Source organism: Manis javanica, chromosome 9, assembly GCF_040802235.1.
Source record: "Manis javanica isolate MJ-LG chromosome 9, MJ_LKY, whole genome shotgun sequence".
NCBI classification, from domain to species: Eukaryota; Metazoa; Chordata; class Mammalia; order Pholidota; family Manidae; genus Manis; species Manis javanica.
Genome location: NC_133164.1, coordinates 103,627,794 through 103,646,764, shown reverse-complemented (window position 1 = coordinate 103,646,764; position 18,971 = coordinate 103,627,794). Strand labels below are relative to the sequence as shown.

The 18,971-nt window shown below is 43.6% G+C and overlaps 1 protein-coding gene across 1 annotated transcript in view; it reads left to right on the top strand.

Annotated features, from left to right (window-relative positions):
* The window catches only part of MYO5B (myosin VB), a 309,980-nt gene that overhangs the window by 154,899 nt on the left and 136,110 nt on the right, over positions 1–18,971 (top strand). Inside the window, exon 5 of the mRNA XM_017665463.3 lies at positions 14,020–14,176. Within this exon, the coding sequence (XP_017520952.3) occupies positions 14,020–14,176 (157 nt within the window). The remainder of the gene's footprint in view (positions 1–14,019; positions 14,177–18,971) is intronic.

Below are 18,971 nucleotides of genomic sequence, written 5' to 3'. Positions count from 1 at the left end.
CTGCAGCATTGTTCTAAGGCGCCTGTGGTGGGTGAACCTGGTGAGCTGCAGGGTGAAGACAGTGAGTGGTGTGATGACCTGTGGACCTGTCTCCTCTGCCCTGGTCACTGGCTGGACTCAGCCAGGTTCCCTTGCACTTGTCCCTAGTGGGGTGGACCACACAAGAGAGAAATGTCACACTTTGACAGCTTCAGGGATCCTTAGACTTTTTTTTGGTCTGACTTGTTTATTTTACAGAAGATGAACTTGAATACCAAGGAGGAGAGGGGTCTTGTCAGGTCCTACATTGAATTTCTGCTGAGGCCCCTGGTCCAGAGCTCCTCCTAACCTTCAGTGGAGAAGCCAGCTCCCTGGACCATGGCCGTACCCTGAGGGTCTGCTCAGTGTGTGTCTTGATATGAGCTGAAGACCTCAGGCCAAGACTTCCTTGTGTCTTGGCCAAGATAGACCTCAGATTGAGTCATTCTGGTGAAATACAGTTTTCAAAGAAATGGTGAGCTGAGTGCTGGCCTCTAAGATGCTGGGCCACAGAACACATTGTAGAGAGAGGGATCCAGAGCACGTCATCCAGAGCAGAGGGGCATGTTTTCTAGAACATGAGAAGAGCAGGTGTGGCTGGATCTGTAATCTGAAATGAACAGAGGGCAACAGAGGCGACCTGGAGCCCTGAGAATTGGTGCCCTCTCATTGTGGGCTCCAGGAACCTGTAGCCTATCTTCTATTATAAAGGAAAATATTAAGGGCTGTGACTTATGAAAGTTTATTTTGTATGATAGGTTAGAGTTCTACTACTTGAGAATACATTTTAAAGGTGGGTTTATGAACTTTTCCTTTTCCAAATGTCCGTCCAATTTTATTTGGTGGTCTGTTGTGTCTGTGTGTATTTGATTTACTGTCTCCTCTCCCAGGTAGAGAATAAATGATTCTGGAGTGTACTGTGGTTTCACATTTTTCTTCCTTTACACAAGTAAAGTCAATGGTGCAAGCTGAGTGATCACAAAACTAGGGAGGTAGCTAGGTTGTCCCAGCCAGTCGGAGAAAAGTGTTACATTTTTAATTAGTTTGGGACACTTGTCTACCTGCTCCCCTCCGTCCCTCCCTCCCTTCCATGTCATTCCTTAAAAGCACTTCTTAAGTCTGTCATTTCTTAGCCTGAGATTGGTACTTGAAGTGGTTACACACACAAACCATCGTGAAACATGATGCCCTGCTACAGTAACAGCCCCGCCACCCCGGAAGCAGCAGCGAAGAGTGATGGTTGTGGGCACTGGAGCCAGCCGCCAGTCTCTCCTGCTGCCCCGTACTAGCCGTGTGGCCTTAGGCAAGCATACTGCTGCTCATCAGATACGTGAGGATAAGAATAGGACCTCATTCCAAGGAATGTTCTGAACACCAGTTGTTTGATAATGGAGAATGCCTCGTGTATGGAAGGTGCTACATGAGAACTAACTATAATTTTTCTAAAGCTTTCCATAATTGACCATAATTCGCTTTAAACAGTATCTTCACGTCAATATTTTAAAAGATTTCAAGTACTTTAGACAGGTTTTTACAGTGAGCTCTGTAGTATACTGTAAGGACACATAAATAAAGAAATGAACAATCTAAGTCAAGATCTTAATATCCCTCTTTAAAAATTAAGACTTATTTTTAGAGCAGTTTTAGGGTCACAGCAAAACTGATGGAAAGGTAGAGATTTCCCATGTACGCCCTGCCCACACATGTGCGGCCTACCTCATTATCTGCATCCCCTACCAGAGTGAACCATTTGTAACAATGGAGGAACCTACACTGACACATAATTGCCCAAAATCCATAGTTTACATTAGGGCTCATGCTTGGGTCATACTAGGGTACATTCTGTGGGTTTCAACAAATGTAAAATGCCATCATGATAGCATCCTTATGGTATCATACACAGTATTTTTACTGCCTGTCCTAAAAGTCCCCTGTGCTCTACCTGTTGAGCCATCCGCACCAGCCCCAACTCCTCGCAACCACTGATCTTTCTTGTCTGTAGTTTGGTCTTATTTAGAATGTCATACAGTTGGAATCATACAGCATGTAGCCTGTTCAGATTGTTTTCTTCCACTTAGTAATAGGCATTTGTCTCCATGTCATTTCATGGCTTGCTCGCTCATTTATTTTTAGTACTGAGTATTTTGTCATGTGGATATAGCACAGTTTATCCATGCCCCTGCAGAAGGACATCTTGGTTGCTTCCACGTTTTGGCAATTGTGAATAAAGCTGCTCTTAACATCCATGTGCAGATTTTTGTGTGGAAATGAATTTACAGAAAATATACTTCATGCAAATGCAGTCCTTTACAGCATAAGGAAGGTAGAGTAAAAGAGTACATGTACCATTAAGCAAAAGGATGTAAGCAAGGGAGGAAAAAACCCTACTCGTAGAGCAGCCCCTTTGAACTCATGTTTGAGAGAAGATGCAAGAAACAGAAGATTGAAAACAATCAGATTGAAACCCCCCTATTGAGTTCTCTTTTAAAGAGATGCTTGAATTTTCTAACGTTTTTCTAGGCAACTAATAAAAACTTCAGGTTAACTGGCATTTCTAAGAATCAGGAAAGTCAAACCAGTCTATTTGCAAAGCGGTGTCACAATGTAAATGTTTTATTTGATAACATTTGAAATGGAGTGCTGTTTGATTTTTCAGATAAAGCACCTCAGAGTTAAGGGATTTCTTTTCTATCTTGGCTGAGAAAAATCAAACATAGCTTATTGAATATAGGAATTGGCATTGTTCCTAAATAGTATGTTTTGTCTCATCTTTTGCCGTAAGTTAGATTTTTATAGGTTCGAAATGAAAGGGATTTTCAGTGCCTATTCAAGAAAATTCACAAAGCTATTATAACCTAAGAACAGTTAAAGCATGTCCACACACACCCTGTACATGAATATTTATATGTACTCATAATGGCCCCAAATGTCCATCAACCAAAAAATGAATAAACAGAAGCAGCATATCCATATGATGGGATATTCTGTTACTCAGTCATAAAAAGGAATGAAGTACTGATAAATGCTACACCATGGATAAGCCTTGAAAATATAAGAGGCTATTTGAAAGATCACATGATTTCATTCATATGAAAGTACACAGTAGGGAAATCTATACAAAAGGTACCCTCATGAATGCTTATGGTAGGGAGACTGATAAGCAGTGGGAAGTGGCTGATAATGGGCATGGAACTGCTTTTAGTTGTGATGAAATGTTTTAAAATTGATTATGGTGATGGTTGCACAACTGAACATACTAAAAACCATCAAATCATACACTTGAAGTGGGTGAATTGAATTACTGATCAGTAAAGCTGTTGCCTCCCAAAATAATAGGTAGTAGCAGATTTGGAGATACTAATTTAGAGAAGGTGGACAGGAATTACATTTCTTACATGGTATTTGAGCCTAGACTTGGTAAAATAAGGTTGAGGCAGGTGGGATGACAGCAAGGAGGCAGGCATGACGAATAATCTGTGGTAAAGAACCCTGTCCAAAAAGATTTGTGTTTTGGGAGGTATGGACTTTGTGGTGAAGAACTGGGTACTGCACGCACTAACCAATGTGTATATAAATATGCCTTATTTGTAAGAGAGCATCTTCAAATCATAAGCCAGCCTTTTAAATTTAAGCTTCACTGAATGCTTTTTAAAAAACATTTAGGTCTTGAGTGCATATAGGATTAGATCCTGGGCTGATATATGTCTTGATTAAGTCAGGCACAGCAACGAGGTGAAGCAAAGAGAATGGGATTAAAGAAACACCTGAACAGCCGGGTGGCAGTGCCCATTTCGAGCTCAAGGTTGCACAACCCTCTGATCTTGCTCTCCTGGATTCTGAAGGCCTTATCTGCTGACTGACACCTATCTTTGGCCCTTTGCCTACATCCCCTCTCTACCAGTCAGGAAACCAGAACATGGCTCAGCAAAATACACCACCAAATTGTGGTTGCTTAGCAGGTTGGCAAGATCAGCTCTGTCTTGGCATCTGTAGTATTCCAGTAGAGCAGGGCTGGAGATGACCAAGAATCTTAATGTGTTCCAGATCAGTGTTTGACAAATATAAGAGCGCCAATTACCTTATCATCCTAGAGAGCACCTAGAAGGAAACTGCACTGCTGAAAACAGGAGCAGTTTCCTTCAGCAGGTGGCTCTGATGGGTCTCCTGAAAGAGGTGCTTGCTCAAGTGGGAGGGTGGGGGGAACAAGAGGAAGCCTTGTGAGTGATGACAGGAGGGACTCTAGGAGATGAGGTAATACGGTGTGATTTCATGTATCCTCAAGGAAGATAGTAACTCCCAGGAAGCTCACTTCCCTTACCATGGGCCCACCTGTTCCAGAATATTTCTTACAATTTAAAACTGATTTTGATGAATGACACAAAACACTAAAAAGTACCTAACCCTTTGGGATTTTGCAACTGATGGGGGAGTTTGCAAAACTTTCCAAGGAAGTGGTCAGTTTATCTGTATCGAAACAGTTCCTCTGCTCACAGGGAGCCATTATTGAATTTTCGACAAGGAAGTTTGTAATGACAGAAGCATTCTTTCCCCCCCAGAGGTCAAGTTAGTTATGTAATTGTTTGTACCCCCAAAATTGTCCCACAAGGAAAGACAGAAAAAATTCTCTAAGTCTTGGGCTCAGCTCACCAGTCCCTGTCCCTGTCCCATGTACCCCCTGCACAGCTAATGTCTATCTCTGCACTTTTCTGTCACTGCAAACTTCTGGCTCTCAATCAGCATCAACCTTAGGACTGTCCTGTCAACACCAACTGTGTGTGTGTGTGTGTGTGTATATGTTTAAATGGTATATATATATACTAACTTTATGGCATAAGCTGTAATGTTTTCCAGTGAAGAGAACCTTGCCCCACGACCTTGGGCTCTGTGAAATCTGCGCCCTACCTCCTCCAATATAGTTACTGGTGTTTCTCACCAGTTACTGGGAAAATACAGAAGTATGAATGAAGCATAAGCATGATCTCCTTAAAGTCACTGTAATGAATGCTGTGTAAAGAGGCATGGTTTTGCAGTCAGGCAAAGAAAACAGTCTTTGAAAAGAGGAACGGGGATTCTTAACCCTTTCTGTTCCATTTAACACTTAAATGTAACACCTATAATATGTACAGTTACAGTAGAAACTGATTAAATTGAAAGTTTTCAAGATATTTTAGGAGTGTGATACAGTAGCTATAAGGGACTGTTATGTTAGAGGCAGATCTAAGACTCACATTTTGTAGTGAGTGTAATATTGAAACCTGCAGCAATGGTACATTGTATGGTGTCAGTCACAGGTTCTAATTCTGTTTTTTGGCTATATTCTTAAGGGAATGTTACAGTGGTTAGAATTAACTGAAGTGCCTTTTATTCCCTCTAAGGTCATAGATCCCCTTGAATTCTATTCTCAGAACCGTTGAGAATTTGTGGGTCCAATTTAAGAACCCTGGAATTAGGAGACGGTGAAACTTTCCCCCCCAACTACAGGCATTAGCAGGCAGCTGCTGGTTCTTGGTACTACATATGTATGTGTGTCCTTCTAACATTCAAAGCTGACCAGTCTGCACTGTTACTTCAACTGTGTGGTTATCAACAGTGTAAATCCAGTTAGAAAACTTTGATTTCTAGGTAATTTATCATAAGCCATTAGATAGAGCTTTGAATTAAATGTAAAGGCCCTTCTTGTCTGCAGCTAGGTGAAGCAGTTACATCACAATTTAAGGACTCTGTTTAGCCTCGTAAGCTTATCCTTGTTACGTTGTGTTTGGCTAATATTGTCCATAAATAAGCTACAAGGTATTTGCAGGAGCATCTAGACATATTTATATAGTGACCCATTTAAAAGATGAATGGATTAGGCAAAGCTATAAAGGAAATAGTGAAAGACCTTGTATCTTACTGGAAGCTTGGCAGAGAGACATTGTGGTATAGAGGAGGAGGATGGGCTTTCGACTGAGGTACTCAGTGAGCCTGGCTTCAAATACCAGCTGGACTAAACAACATCAGGCTGTTTTACCTGAACTTGCAAGAATGTGTTCCTTCACTGAAAGTAGTTTCTAGGAGCAAATGAAGTAGAGTTTGGAAAGAGATGTTTCTTGGTACTACAGGGTACACATGTACATGTTCATCAGGGTTCACTCCGCTTATGACAACATTACCCAAAACAAGTCTATAAAGTATAAAATCACAGCACACATTTGCTTCTGTTGCTCACCCTCCCCTAAACCCACAAACTTCTGAGTTGCAAAGTGTTCCTGACATTAGCAGGTAGCTTTAGTTGATGTGGAATGTATCACACAACTCCACTGTAACCGAGATCTGGAAGCACAGAATATGAAAGTAGCAGGAGGTCTTACGATCCTCTTCCAGCTCCTTATTTTAAGAGCAAAGAAGCTGGCACATTCCATTCACACCCAGGACCCCCTTAGGCAGTTGGCAGTCTCACTCTGCCCCTGCTTGTCTGCCATGGAGGGCTGGGTTTGGCGGAGCTCCTGAGGTTTTTTTCTGCAATGCTATCACTTCCGAGAGGAGAGAGCCTCTTGGGAATAGTAAGTGGAAGAGATGGATTCATTTTGCCTTTATCTCTATCACACTGCACCTAGGAGATTTGTAAATAGAACTTAGCACTCCGAGGGCCACTGTGAAACTGAAGTAGGAAAATGATCCTTGGGTATTAAATACGCTAAGCACTTCTCTCCTCTACTGTCAGAGGTTCAATTTCATCTTACCAAGTAGACACTTAGAACTCTGACTGCTAAATACCAGTTAAGTCAAGCAGTTCCTGATGAATATTTACGCTGGTCTTCTGGAATGGCGCACAGCCCACCTTGTGGAGGGGAGGACATGTGGAGGGGAGCCCACCTTGTGGAGGGTGGCAGTATGGGACATCAGCTCCTGATGGCAGAGGTGCTCAGGATGCCTTTCTGCCACCCTTGCTCCTGGAACCCAGGGCCTGTGTGGGCTGCAAGGACCCCTCACAAAGCTGCCTCCCTCCTGGTGCCCAGGATGGCTTTCTTCTTTCCCATGTGGAAGCCTGGCCTTCCTGTTGGAAGGGTTCATAGATCTCTTGCTTGGAGCTTTCTGGCCCAGCCCCTTATCACAGCAGAACATTCTCTCTAGTGTCCCCACCTTGAAAGGAAGCTGTTAACTATAGATTCACTGGAACTGGGTAGTTTCGTTTTGAGCCTAAATCTGCCTCACCGTGATTTTCTGCGTCAGTCTCACCTAACTTAACCCCCATCATCACCTATCTCTATACGCCAAACTTGCATCTCCTGACAGAACCCAATTTTCTCCTCCAATCTGATTCTGCAGCCCACTTTTAATTTACCTAACTTCCACACTCTGATACGGTCTTGATGTCATTTGGTTTTAATATAATTGTGCATTAGTATCCCTAAATGTTGTTGTTTCTCTTGAGTTTCTAAAGATGATATCATAGTCTTGTCATGTTTCGTCAGCACTGCTTCTGAGATTCATTTAGCCTGTCTCCCAATTAACTCTGTCCATGGTCCTGACCCAACTCTTTGTTGAACAGAAATTCTTAATTAACAAATCTTTGTAGCCCCATTCTCTAGCTCAGTTTTTTTTCTTAAACCATAGCTGATCTGTGTTGGGAGATTGTGTTGAAAATATAATTAGAAGCTAGACAGACATAGACAGGCAAGAAACAGATTGATTATCCCATTAGTGAACAGAATATATTCTTCTGACAAACCCAGGTTTTCAGATGATTTGTCACTAGAGGAGGAATCGATGGAGGGGGCTTAGTGATGTATCCAGAGACGTGGCGTCCTTCTCCTATGCCTTAGCTGGGCTTCCCCTCCCTCCTGTTTTGCAACTGCATTCTGTATCAGGCTGTTTAGTACATGTTTTCCCACCTCTTCCTCTCTCAGGGAGTGACCAGTTCAGGCAAATAGTTGTAACTGTCTGAGGCTCAGGCCTTTGCAGTCCTCTTCCCATGGATGAATGTGGGTGACCAAGCACAGGACAGGGACCACCAGCTTCAGTTTTGCAGGTAGTAAATTGCACAACTCTAGGGGGTACCAGACCCTGGGCACAGCCTGTATGGACCACTGTACGTGATAGCCCTTGTTCAGACTCCTCTTTTGACACAATCCCGGTGCTGGCCTGCCCATCCAAGCCCCTACATCTGAGATCAGCCGTCATGGGATTTAATGTTCTGGTGGGGGAGACAAAGGTGAGAGGAATACTCAGTAGACAAACAGTAGTAAATTGACTAGTGAAAGCTACAAAGGCAAAGTGGTCAGGGAAGGGCTTATGAAGAAGTGATATTTCAGCTGAGGAACTGAGATTAAGCCAACAAGTACTAAGGACACCTGATTCATATCTAATCTCTTATATTGAGGCTAGATTTGTTAGGAGGTTCATTAAGGAATGCATTATTGTATAGGAAGGGATGCCATGCTAGAGACATCACAGCCCATTGGGAAAGAAAAGTCTGCGACAGCAGGTGGAAGCCTGTGTTGAGTTTGGGGTCTCACTTGCTGAGAACTTGGGGCATATGACTTGGCCTTTCCAAACTTTCAGTTTTATCTTCTTCAAAATGGGAAGCCTGGCACCCAGTAGGCTTATGAATGCCAAGCAAGGGATACACGACTCAGAGTTTTGTACACCATTCGAGCATGATGTAAATGGGTGGTTAATTAATTACACTGAAAAGTAATATAAGAACTGCCATAAGGCAGAATATGATTGAGTACCAGCCATTAAGAGTTGTGAGATCATAGAAGGGAAGATCACTTCAGGCTTCTGTAAAGTAGGAAGGAATTTTTTTAAAAGCCCTGTGTAGCTTGAACATAGTGAACCAAGGGAAAAATGATGTGCAATAAAGCTGGAAAGATGTGCTGGCTCACACAGGGCCTTGAATATAGTGGAGCTGGGATCCTAGCGGGCAGGGGTTGCTCGTGGAAGGCTTACAGCAGTGGGGAGAGGTAAGATCGGTGTTCATAGCCATTGGGAAAGAAAAGCCCGCAAACAGGTAAGATCTGTTTGTCACCCATCAGAGGGGGTGATGGCTGGACCAAGGGCTACAGAGAGGGGAGCAGACTATATTGGGAGATGAATTCGGTAGGGAAAAGGACGAATCCACAGTGACTCCCAGGTTTCTGGCTGGAGTCGGCAAGTGCAGTATGCTGCCTCTTACATGAAGAAGGCACAGGTGGGGGAAGCAGGAAGGGACACAGAGGCTGTGTGCCAGGAGCCCTGGACATTCAAGGTTAAAGTAAGTGCCTGCCCTCAGTGAGCTCTCAGTTCAGTGGCTGGTATGTGCCCTGTGGCTGCTAGAGCTCGGGGTGCCAGGTGTGAAGATGGGGACACCACTGGTGCCACAGGGACCCTGCCCATCACAGCTGACATTGTTGCTCTGGGTCTTCTCTCAGCGGAAGTCAGCTGGAGCATGTTTCCCTGGGGGTCCTGTGTACATATTGCTAATTGGGAGGCCCCAGGTGACAAGTTATTCTCTGCAGGAAACCCAAACAAGACAATACTTCAGGAGGATTCCTCAAAGCTAAGTTCCCCCACTGTCTCCCCAGCTGGTCAGCAGGGCTTTCCTTTTCCTAGCCAGGCACCTGCTCCACTCCCTCCCCAGGGCACCCTGCCCAGAAGTGGGAGGGGGAGAGGGGCCATCCCTGTTCAGGGAGCTCAGAGCCCTGCAGTGGGTTGGTGGGAAATGTTTGCAGGCGGAGGTGGTTTAGCAGCCATTCTTCCTCTCCCATGACAGATGGATCCGGAGGGAAGTGGGGAGCAGCTGTGTAGGCATGTGCTGGATGTCAGTGTGCTGCCTGGAAGCAGGAGGACAGCCAGGTTCCTCGGCACAGAATCCTTTGCATTTGTCTGAGGCGCGGGCCTTCAAGGGACTTGTCCTGTTTGGGGTACCACACACCTTCCTGAAGACAGCCCAGGCCTGAATAATGACTGGGTACAAATTTCCTTGGCCATGGTTTTGTTTCTCTGAATAAAGGGAATTCCACTGGGGTGAGAAAAAGCAGATTTATTGAAAAGCAAACTGACCCAAGTTTCCAGCTAAGTCTTGCTTGTAACTGGGCTGAATGGGTGGAGCCACACATGAGTTATATTTTTGAAGGACCTTGGGTAGAATGTCATGCTTTAAAATGTCTACTCCCACACTGGCCCTACATAACCAGAATTTGAAACTGAGCGCTCTCTTCCCCTGATAGTCCCTGTTAGGATTTTGGTCACATAGTCACCAAATGTCAGAGACAGGTCACTTGGGGAATCTAGTTCACAACCTTGTACTGTAGCGATGAAAAAGAGTGGCCAAAGCCACCCAGCACATGACACCACCAGGGCCTGACATCAGTATAAGGTGCAATGTGGCATTATCCTAAAAGTGGTACAAAGCAAATGATGTGGGACTTTAGAAGACAGAGATACAATTGCCTTCTGGGGTAGCTGGATCAGGAGTCAGGACAGAGTAGAGTTTGGACATGGGTAAGGAACTCAGTAGGAGGGTAAATGATGGTGATTCCAGGTAGGGAGAGAACAGATGGCAACAGTAGGAAAATAACAGTGTCAGAGATTGACAAGTAGTGCCATTTGGCTGAATCACAACACCATCTTATAAGAAGGGTAGAGGTCATAATTTTGTAGCAAACCCAGAAGATAGGGGCATCCTCTGTAATCTGGTCAGGGTTTACAAAGAGCCTGCCGATGGCAGAACCAGACCTCAGGCCACATCCTTAGACTAAAAGCCCAATGATCTTTTCATGGCACCACGGTTTGCCACACTTGTGAAGGGTTTTAGTGTTCAGGGTATGCATTTTAGGCAGTTTTAAATGTACAACTAAGGAGTCTGGACTGGATTCAGTAAGCAATGAGTAGTTTAGGGAGCACATGCCTAGAGCTGTACTTTGGCCATTTAATGTGGCAGGAGTGTTAGGACAAATTGGACACCTAGGTACCTAGTTGAGGTGACCACTCTGAAGAGCACAAGCACAGAAGGTCATCATAGTCTAATCAGAGACTGGGCTGAATAACCTGAGGGTCGAATAAGCTAGCAACCTTGTCCAAGATCAGCTAGCTAAGCAGCAGTACAGCTGACGGTCAAATTCAGGTTTGTTCTTAACAGCCCACATTCTGGTTTCCAGCTCTAATTGAGTTGGAAGCAAAGCTAATGTAGAACAAGGTGAGTGCTATTGCACAGCATCCCCTAAAGCCAGATTTGGGCTGTTACAGAATCGTGTATATATACTTATTTTGCACCTTGCTGTGTAACAGGCTCGGAGTTGGGCAGGTAGCATGTGGAGAAGTGAACTGGAGCTAAATAAAAATCAATTTCTAAAAATATTTTAATTGGTCTAATGAGAGTTGTGACAAGTTTGTTGGCCTATGAAGAAGTCAGTTGCCCTGATTTCAGCCCTGATCTGTTAGCATCAGATCTAATATCCAGCAAATTAGGAGTTAGCATGAATGGCCACTGCCCATACTTCTTCATGCCCGAGAGCCTCACATGTGAAGATAAAACTTGGGGATATTTATAACTCCTGATAATATCTTGGACATGTACATGAATTTTTATTAGAACAGCAAACTTTGCCTCCACATTCTGCCGGTGTTTTTGTTTCCCGCCTTGATTCCTTTTTGCTATGAGTTCCTTTGGGATTTATTGTCACATAAACCAGCCCCCTCTTTTTGAATTCCTGGACACTCACCCTCAGAATAGCCTGCTTGCTTCTCAAGCTTTTCTGACTCTTGTATGAGTCATTCTCTCTGGGGATCTAGTGAGTGATTTTTCAGTCATTTTGCAGCGATGCACAGGGCAATTCCCACCTTGACACTGCAAGTGTCACCAGTCTATGCCTTATTTGTCTAGACCAAATGTAATATGTTACCTGGGTCTCTCGCAGTCCAGTTTCCTATGTGTGCTGTGTTGCTCCAGGGAGCCTGGGGACCCTCACTCCCCCGGCCCCCACCTTTCCTGAGTTAGTTGCTCTTGGCATCTGTATGTTGCCCCCAGGGATCTTTAAGTTCTTTCAACAGTACATACCTCTCCCTTTCATGTGGTTCTCTGCTAAGGACTGAGTCTCAGACACATCCTGTGCTCATCCATTTATTTTAGGCTAAACATACAGACTTTAGGCAAAACTACAAACTTTTGGGTGTGACTCCTGCAGCCAGCTTTGCCTAATAGCAGATACAGAGAGGTTTTTAAAGATGGCATCAAACTTGTGTCTGTTGCAGAGGTCTAAAGCCCAGCTTATTATACTCTGCATTGGCTGGGATGGTTGTGCTTCTGAGCAGTTCTCTGTTGATTAGAAAGGAATAGAGAGGTGTGATGACACCCTGACATTATTCCCAGGGTCCAGTGGATGTCATATAAAATAAAAAATAGATGAGAGTGGTAAATACCAGGATCCACAGGCTTCTTTATAGGCCGCCTTTCAGTGTAAATATGTCGCAGAAACGAGGAGAGAAGAAACAGACAGTGAAGACGATATCCTAAAACCACAAGGAATCTTAGAAAGGTACTTCTTATTCCATCTTCCAAATACTAGGTAGGATTCTACATGCCTTTTCAAGTACGGTAATTGCTTGTATAGCCAATTTGAAAGATCTGGCTCCCCCCACCCCCCCATCTCATCTCTTGTGTTTGCCTGTCACCTGTATTCACTCAGATCCTCCTCCCCATTTGATGGTGGTTTGGGTGAACTGAGGCCATACAGCTCTTTGCTGACCTTGGAGAATGGCTGAAGGTTAAGGTTTCTTCAGCCCAGCTACCATACCTGAACTTCCTCTCTGCTCCCATTCCCAGCCTGTCTTCTCTTTCTAGCCCATCTCTGGTTGACAGGGTGATCATCACACCACTTTTCCAGCTTTTCAGCTGTTGGCCCAGATCAGAAGCAGTCCCAACATTCATTCACCTATGCTGGTAAGCCACGATCTGCCTGTGGTGGTAATTAGCAAGGTGGGGCAGGCAACCTGTGATGGCTTCTTTGTTCATTCTTCTAAAGCCTGCTTCACCTGGAAAGCCAGGGGCTGATATTAGGAGTATCAGGCTGGTGCCGGGACACTTGTATAAAACCTGTCTTCATACTTCTCAGTTTCCTTATCTGGAAAAGAGAGGGTTAGCTGATCTCTTTGAGTACGTATTTTGTGTCAGCCACTGTTAGAGGCAACGGGGATTGAAAGCAAATTGGTCTCCTGGCAGTGAATTTGTAAACTGGAGGTAGATGGCTGAGTATAGCCCTTGCCAGCAACCTTATTTCCTGAACCTGTGGCCCACATGTCTGTTCTTACTCCCTGCTTGAACATCCATGTTTCTTGGGGACCTAATAGGTACTTCATTCCTTACTTGTCTGTTTTTCTGTTGTTTTAAAGGGAAACATAGATACATTTTTATCTGAAGTAGAGTATCTTATTTCTGCCTTCCACTTAGTCTTATTGAAATCCTTTTTATTACAATTGAGAGCTGTTTTATCTAATTTCTGGGAAATTTGAAGCAAGATCAGTCTATTAGTTAATAGCATGCCTATTGCAGTAATATATATGAACAACACCCCAGCATGTGTTACTGGCATGCTAGGCTCAAATACAAGAGGGAAAGAGAAGATCCTTGTTTATGACAAAATTATAACATACAGTGGCACAAGATGGGCATGTTTCAGAAACAAAGATAGGAATGCATACCTGAAAGGCTATATATATGTAAATTCTCAGGGTGTGTGTATGTGTAGTAATGACGGTGGGGGGGGGGGGGTACTGCATTCAGAGAATGAGGGAGGGTGACCAGCTGGCTCTCTCCCTTCCTGCAGGTCCTAGGGAAGGGTATGTGCCGTTTGTAAGCTTTTTCTCAACTCCTTTCTCCTGCTTTCAGATCTTGTGCAAGAGGGAGGGCGTGCTATTTGTAATGCTACCCCTAAAAGGAGACATGCTCCTGATTGGGCTCAGACCATTGTCAGCAGAGTCCCTGGAAGGCAGCAGAGCCTTTCTACAGCCATCAACTGACCGGAGCTTTTTCCCTTCCAGAGATGAGAAGAACCAATCCATCATAGTCAGCGGGGAGTCTGGAGCTGGCAAGACCGTGTCAGCCAAGTATGCCATGCGCTATTTTGCCACAGTTGGTGGCTCAGCCAGTGACACCAACATCGAAGAGAAGGTCTTGGCATCCAGTCCCATCATGGAGGTAAAACCTTCCAAAGTCCTTGGTCTTTCTGTCTGGAGTTCTTTCCACTGGCAGCAAGACTGCTGGGTGTCAAGCCTTGCATGGCTGATCACAGAAATCCTTGGAAGCAGTTCCCATGGTCAGCATTCACACCTTTTCGACACCCCATTGTCTACCGCTGAGGAAAAAAATTAGGTGTCCCTAAGACCACAGATGGGGAATGATCTAAGCTGGGAGCATCCTTCAGGTCCCCAGCATTGGGTAGCATGTCCTCTTCATGTTCTCCTTGTCCCTGGACTCTGCTGAATGTTGTAGGGAGGGTCCTTTGCAGACTACCCCTACCTCTGCTGCTGTTCCCTTTCCTGTTGCTGTAGTGGGTCAGCAAATCTGTGCGCCACCAGGACCGTTCAATGCTTTGAAGGCCCACTGAATCAGGAGGGCAGGTCTTGAGTGGGTGGAGAGGTCTAGGTAGAAGATTCCTTTTTTTCCCCAAAAAGCATTTGTACATTTTTCCTTTTGTGGGAAGAAGGTAGAGCTAAAAGGTATATGATAACATAGAATCTGTCCAAGAGCCTAAGACTTATCAGGGATGGCGTGAACCGGCCAGAGCAGGTCCCGTCAGCATGCCCATGGGCTGGGTGGGCTCAGAGCAGTCAGTGCAAGTGCAGGGCCAGAAATAGTTCCTAAAACTTAGATCCTGCTCTAGCTAAGCATGTTTTAGGGTAAGAACTCCATTTCTCTTTGCTCCCTTTCCCCTTTAAAACTTAATTCTGATTGAGCGGCTACACAGTCTCTCGGCCAACTTTGATTTCCTGCCTTTGAAGCTGAGGCTCTTGATTACTGTCTGGGTTACAGTCTGGTAGGAGTAGCCTCTCTGCCAGCCTCAGGCAGCCCCTTTGTTTTAAGAGGAAGAAATTCCATCGAAGCCAAAAGCTGCCAAGGTAGCATCAGATTATCTCTGCAGGGCCTTGAGCCCCATTGATTAAGACACAAGTCACCAAGGTGGTTGGTCTTTTAGACCATTTCAGAGCTAGAGGAAACAAGAGCCTGCCTGCACCTGACCAGGCCCCCTCTCTCTCCCTCTGCCTTTACCAGGTACAGGAATGAGTTCTGAGTCTCAATTCATAGGAATTCATTGATTATCTGGGCAAAATCTCCTGCCTACTGAGTTCATTATCTAAAGAACTTTCATTAAGTATCAAGAATTCTACAAAAGCAAGTTTCAGTATCTGTTCTTACATGAGTTGGGAAATGGCCAATACAGTTGAAGGCATTTTTAGCCAAACTTTTATGCTATTAAAATAGTTCTTAAACTTGACTCTACATCAGAATCAGCTGGAGGGCTTGTTAACTCCGATTGCAGGCCCTACCCAAGAGTTTCTGATTCAGAAGGTAGAGGGAGGGGCTCCAAAATGTGCACTACTTATATGCTTCTAAATGGTGATGATGATGCTGGGTAGCAGACTCTGAGAACCATTGACCTATGAAGAAGAAAAGAGTTCACTGGAAAATATGGAAGAATAAAGGAAATAATACCCCAGTCTGGTACCTGCTGATAATTCAACATTTGGTATATTTCCTTCCAGCTTTTTTATTGAATATTATAGTATAAGCCTTATTTCCACATCACGAACTTTTTTATGATCTGCCTTACTGGCTGCAAACATACATTCATACATGGTTTTTACCATAGCTTAACTCCCTATAGTCAGACATTTAGTTGGTAGCCCATTTGCTCACAGTATTTATTCTAAGCCCTCTGGCTAGGGCCTGGCCATGGCCTTGGTCTATCCTGGACTATCTGTGCCTAAATTCAGGCAGCTAAGACAGAACTCTAATTTGACATCATGTTTTATCTCAAATGAGAGTGAAACCAGCCTTTCAGCTTCTCCTCTACCCTGGAGTTTCAAAATTCAGTTCATTTTTTGGGTAGTAAGTTTGCAATAACACAAAATGCCTCTTCTTTTGGAAATATAGTAGTGATTCTGGGCAAAACAGAAGGAAAGAAACCTGTTTGCTCCCTGGTGATTGAACAAAGTAATTTTTAGTACAGATGACAATTAGTGAAGGCAGATCACCATATTATTAAATATGTATAAGACAGGGGGAATTATTTTTCTTTAGTTAGCTTTATTGTGGCTAAACATATGTAACATAAGACTTACCATTTTACGTGTACAATTGAATGACATTAAGTATATTCACAATGTTGTGTGATCACCATCATTTCCAGAACTTTTTCTTCATCCCAAACAAACTATCTATTAAACAATAATTCCCCACCCCGCTTTCTCCCAGCCCCTAGTAACCTCTGATCTACTTTGTCTCGATGGATTTGCCTGTTCTGGGTACCACATTTAAGTGGAATCATACACTGTTTATCCTTCTTTGTCAGGCTTATTTCACTTGACATAATGTTTTCAAAGTTCATCCATGTTGTAGAATGTTTCAGTAGTTTGTTCCTTTTTATGGTTGCATAATATTTTATTGCATTGGTGTGTCACATTTTATCTGTTCTTCTGTTGAACACTTAGGTTGTTTCTACCTTTATTGATTAATGAGAATGATGCCGCTGTGAACACTGGCATGCAAGTGTCTGCCTGAGTTCCTGCTTTGGGCATGTTTTTAAAATAACAATGATCTAAAATGATCTAATATTTTCAGTATGCATTATGTTCTGAGTAGGCTGCTGGGGAGGGAAGGCACTTTGGCTTGGGAGAAATGTCAAGAGTGACGTGCTCACCCAGTAATATACAAGATGTGGTTTAGCTGCTAAGACCTAAAGGAGTAGGAATGTATCCATGACACAGCCTAACCTTGCATGATGTCATCTAAATAAATGCTACAGTGATTTGGGCTGAAAACAGTGCATTTTCCACCTTGTGCAAATTGGTACTTTGGAAACTATCTGATAAGTCCTTAAGGCTCATTCCAGCAAGTACAGTCTCTTGAGCTGTTACTATGTTGCATTTGAGAGATCTTGGCTGAAAACATGGAAAGGAAGAATCGTAGCCAGCAAAACTCTGGGCGGGATTAGAAAGAGTTTTGCCAGGCAGAGAACAGCTTCTGTACTGCCCAAACTCCACCTTTCACAAGATCTGAATCTGGCTGGGCCTCTTGCATCAGGAAGCCCACCAGCCTTGGGACTCCTCAGAAGGCGATAACCAACACAAGGCATGTCTGGACAGCTGATGACCGATGACTGCGCCTGTCCCCAGCATTGTGGCACCTCCCGATGAGGCAATCAGTGATGTTCATGTCGTCATCTCATTATTTCCACAGCTCAGCAACTACAGACGCCTCCTGGGGAGACAGGGAGTTGAGGCGGGTTGAGGAGGTGGAATTCCCAGTGGGCTACGCTAAGTGGCAGTTGTCTGAATTAAAGGCGACTTGAGGATGAATTGGGATTGGCTGGCGTGGTTTGGGATGATTTATTGTCTGTGCCAGAGCTCTCTGACCCCATTCTGTGTAAGAGCTTGTCAGCATCCCGGGAAAGATTTGTTCACAAGCCAGCACTGATTAAAAGGATATTGGTAATCAAGAGACTGTTAGGAGCAGTGATAGAACAAAGTCCAGGCTGGCGGGAGTCATTTGACTTTTTGGGATGACAGTGATTTGCAGGCATACAGCTCCAGGAGACACAGACCCTGCCCCATACTGAGAAAGAAGGTGGTGAGGGGTACAATGAGCAAAAGCAATTATAGTAACTGGAACTAAGACCAGTTATATGTAATTTGTGGGATTTGACTTTTTTATACTAAAGAAACAAGGCCTACAACAACCAACTATACATACAACAATCTGTCCCCAACATACCTTCTGGAGCCTTTCTCCTCTGGTTTTCTCATGTTTCAGCACCCGCTAGCCACTCCACACTCTCACATACCCTTTTGCTTTGCCCACTCTCTCTTCATAAATAGAATCCCTTCTCTTTCCCCACTAGTAAAATTCTACTCAAGAACACTTCAGTTTTGATTTCTTCAAGCCTTTTGCATTCTGCCGGGCATGCCTAATTTCTCCCTTCTCTGTGCTTCCACACTACTTGGTGTGTACCTCATTATTGTGTCATTCCAATTACATAGAAATTATTCTAGTCCATTTTTGTTTTGCTACATATCTGTATGCATAAATAACAAAGAAGGTTGTTCTGTTACACCTTATATAAATGGTATATATTCTGTCAATCATTTTGTAATTTGCTTTGCACTCAACATTTAAAAAATTTATCCATGCATATGTCCTAGTTTACTTAAGAGCTTTATAGTATCCCATTGTATATACTACATTTTTTATTTGTTGCCCTAGTAGTAGACAATATGTCATGTTTTTTTAATTAAACACAGTTCTGCATTGAACATTCTTGTGCATACCTGTTTGTACAGTTGCACTTTTCTAGGTAATATCTACAAGTAGAGTAATGAATTGTTAGGTGCATGCATTTCTGTTTTACTAGAAATGCCCAAGTATTCTTCAAAATGTTTGTTCCAGTTTATATTTGAACCATTGTATTTGAGTTCCTTTCTGCCCACATCGTCATCATTTCATAGTGTCAATGTTCTTAGTTATTAGCACTCTGGAACTGTCATTTTAGTTGTCATTTCTCTGATTACTGCTGAGGTTAATCTTTCCTTATGTTCATTGGTTCATGTGAGTTTCTGTTGTGAATTTCCTGCTTACACCATTTGTTCATTTTTAAAATTCTAACTACTTGTATCATACCTGCCTCTTCTTTTGGATTGTGGACTCAGCAAGAGTCAGAGCCCAGGTTTCTATCAACTCTGACAAGTGGACTTCCTTTTATCATGCATCAAAGTGT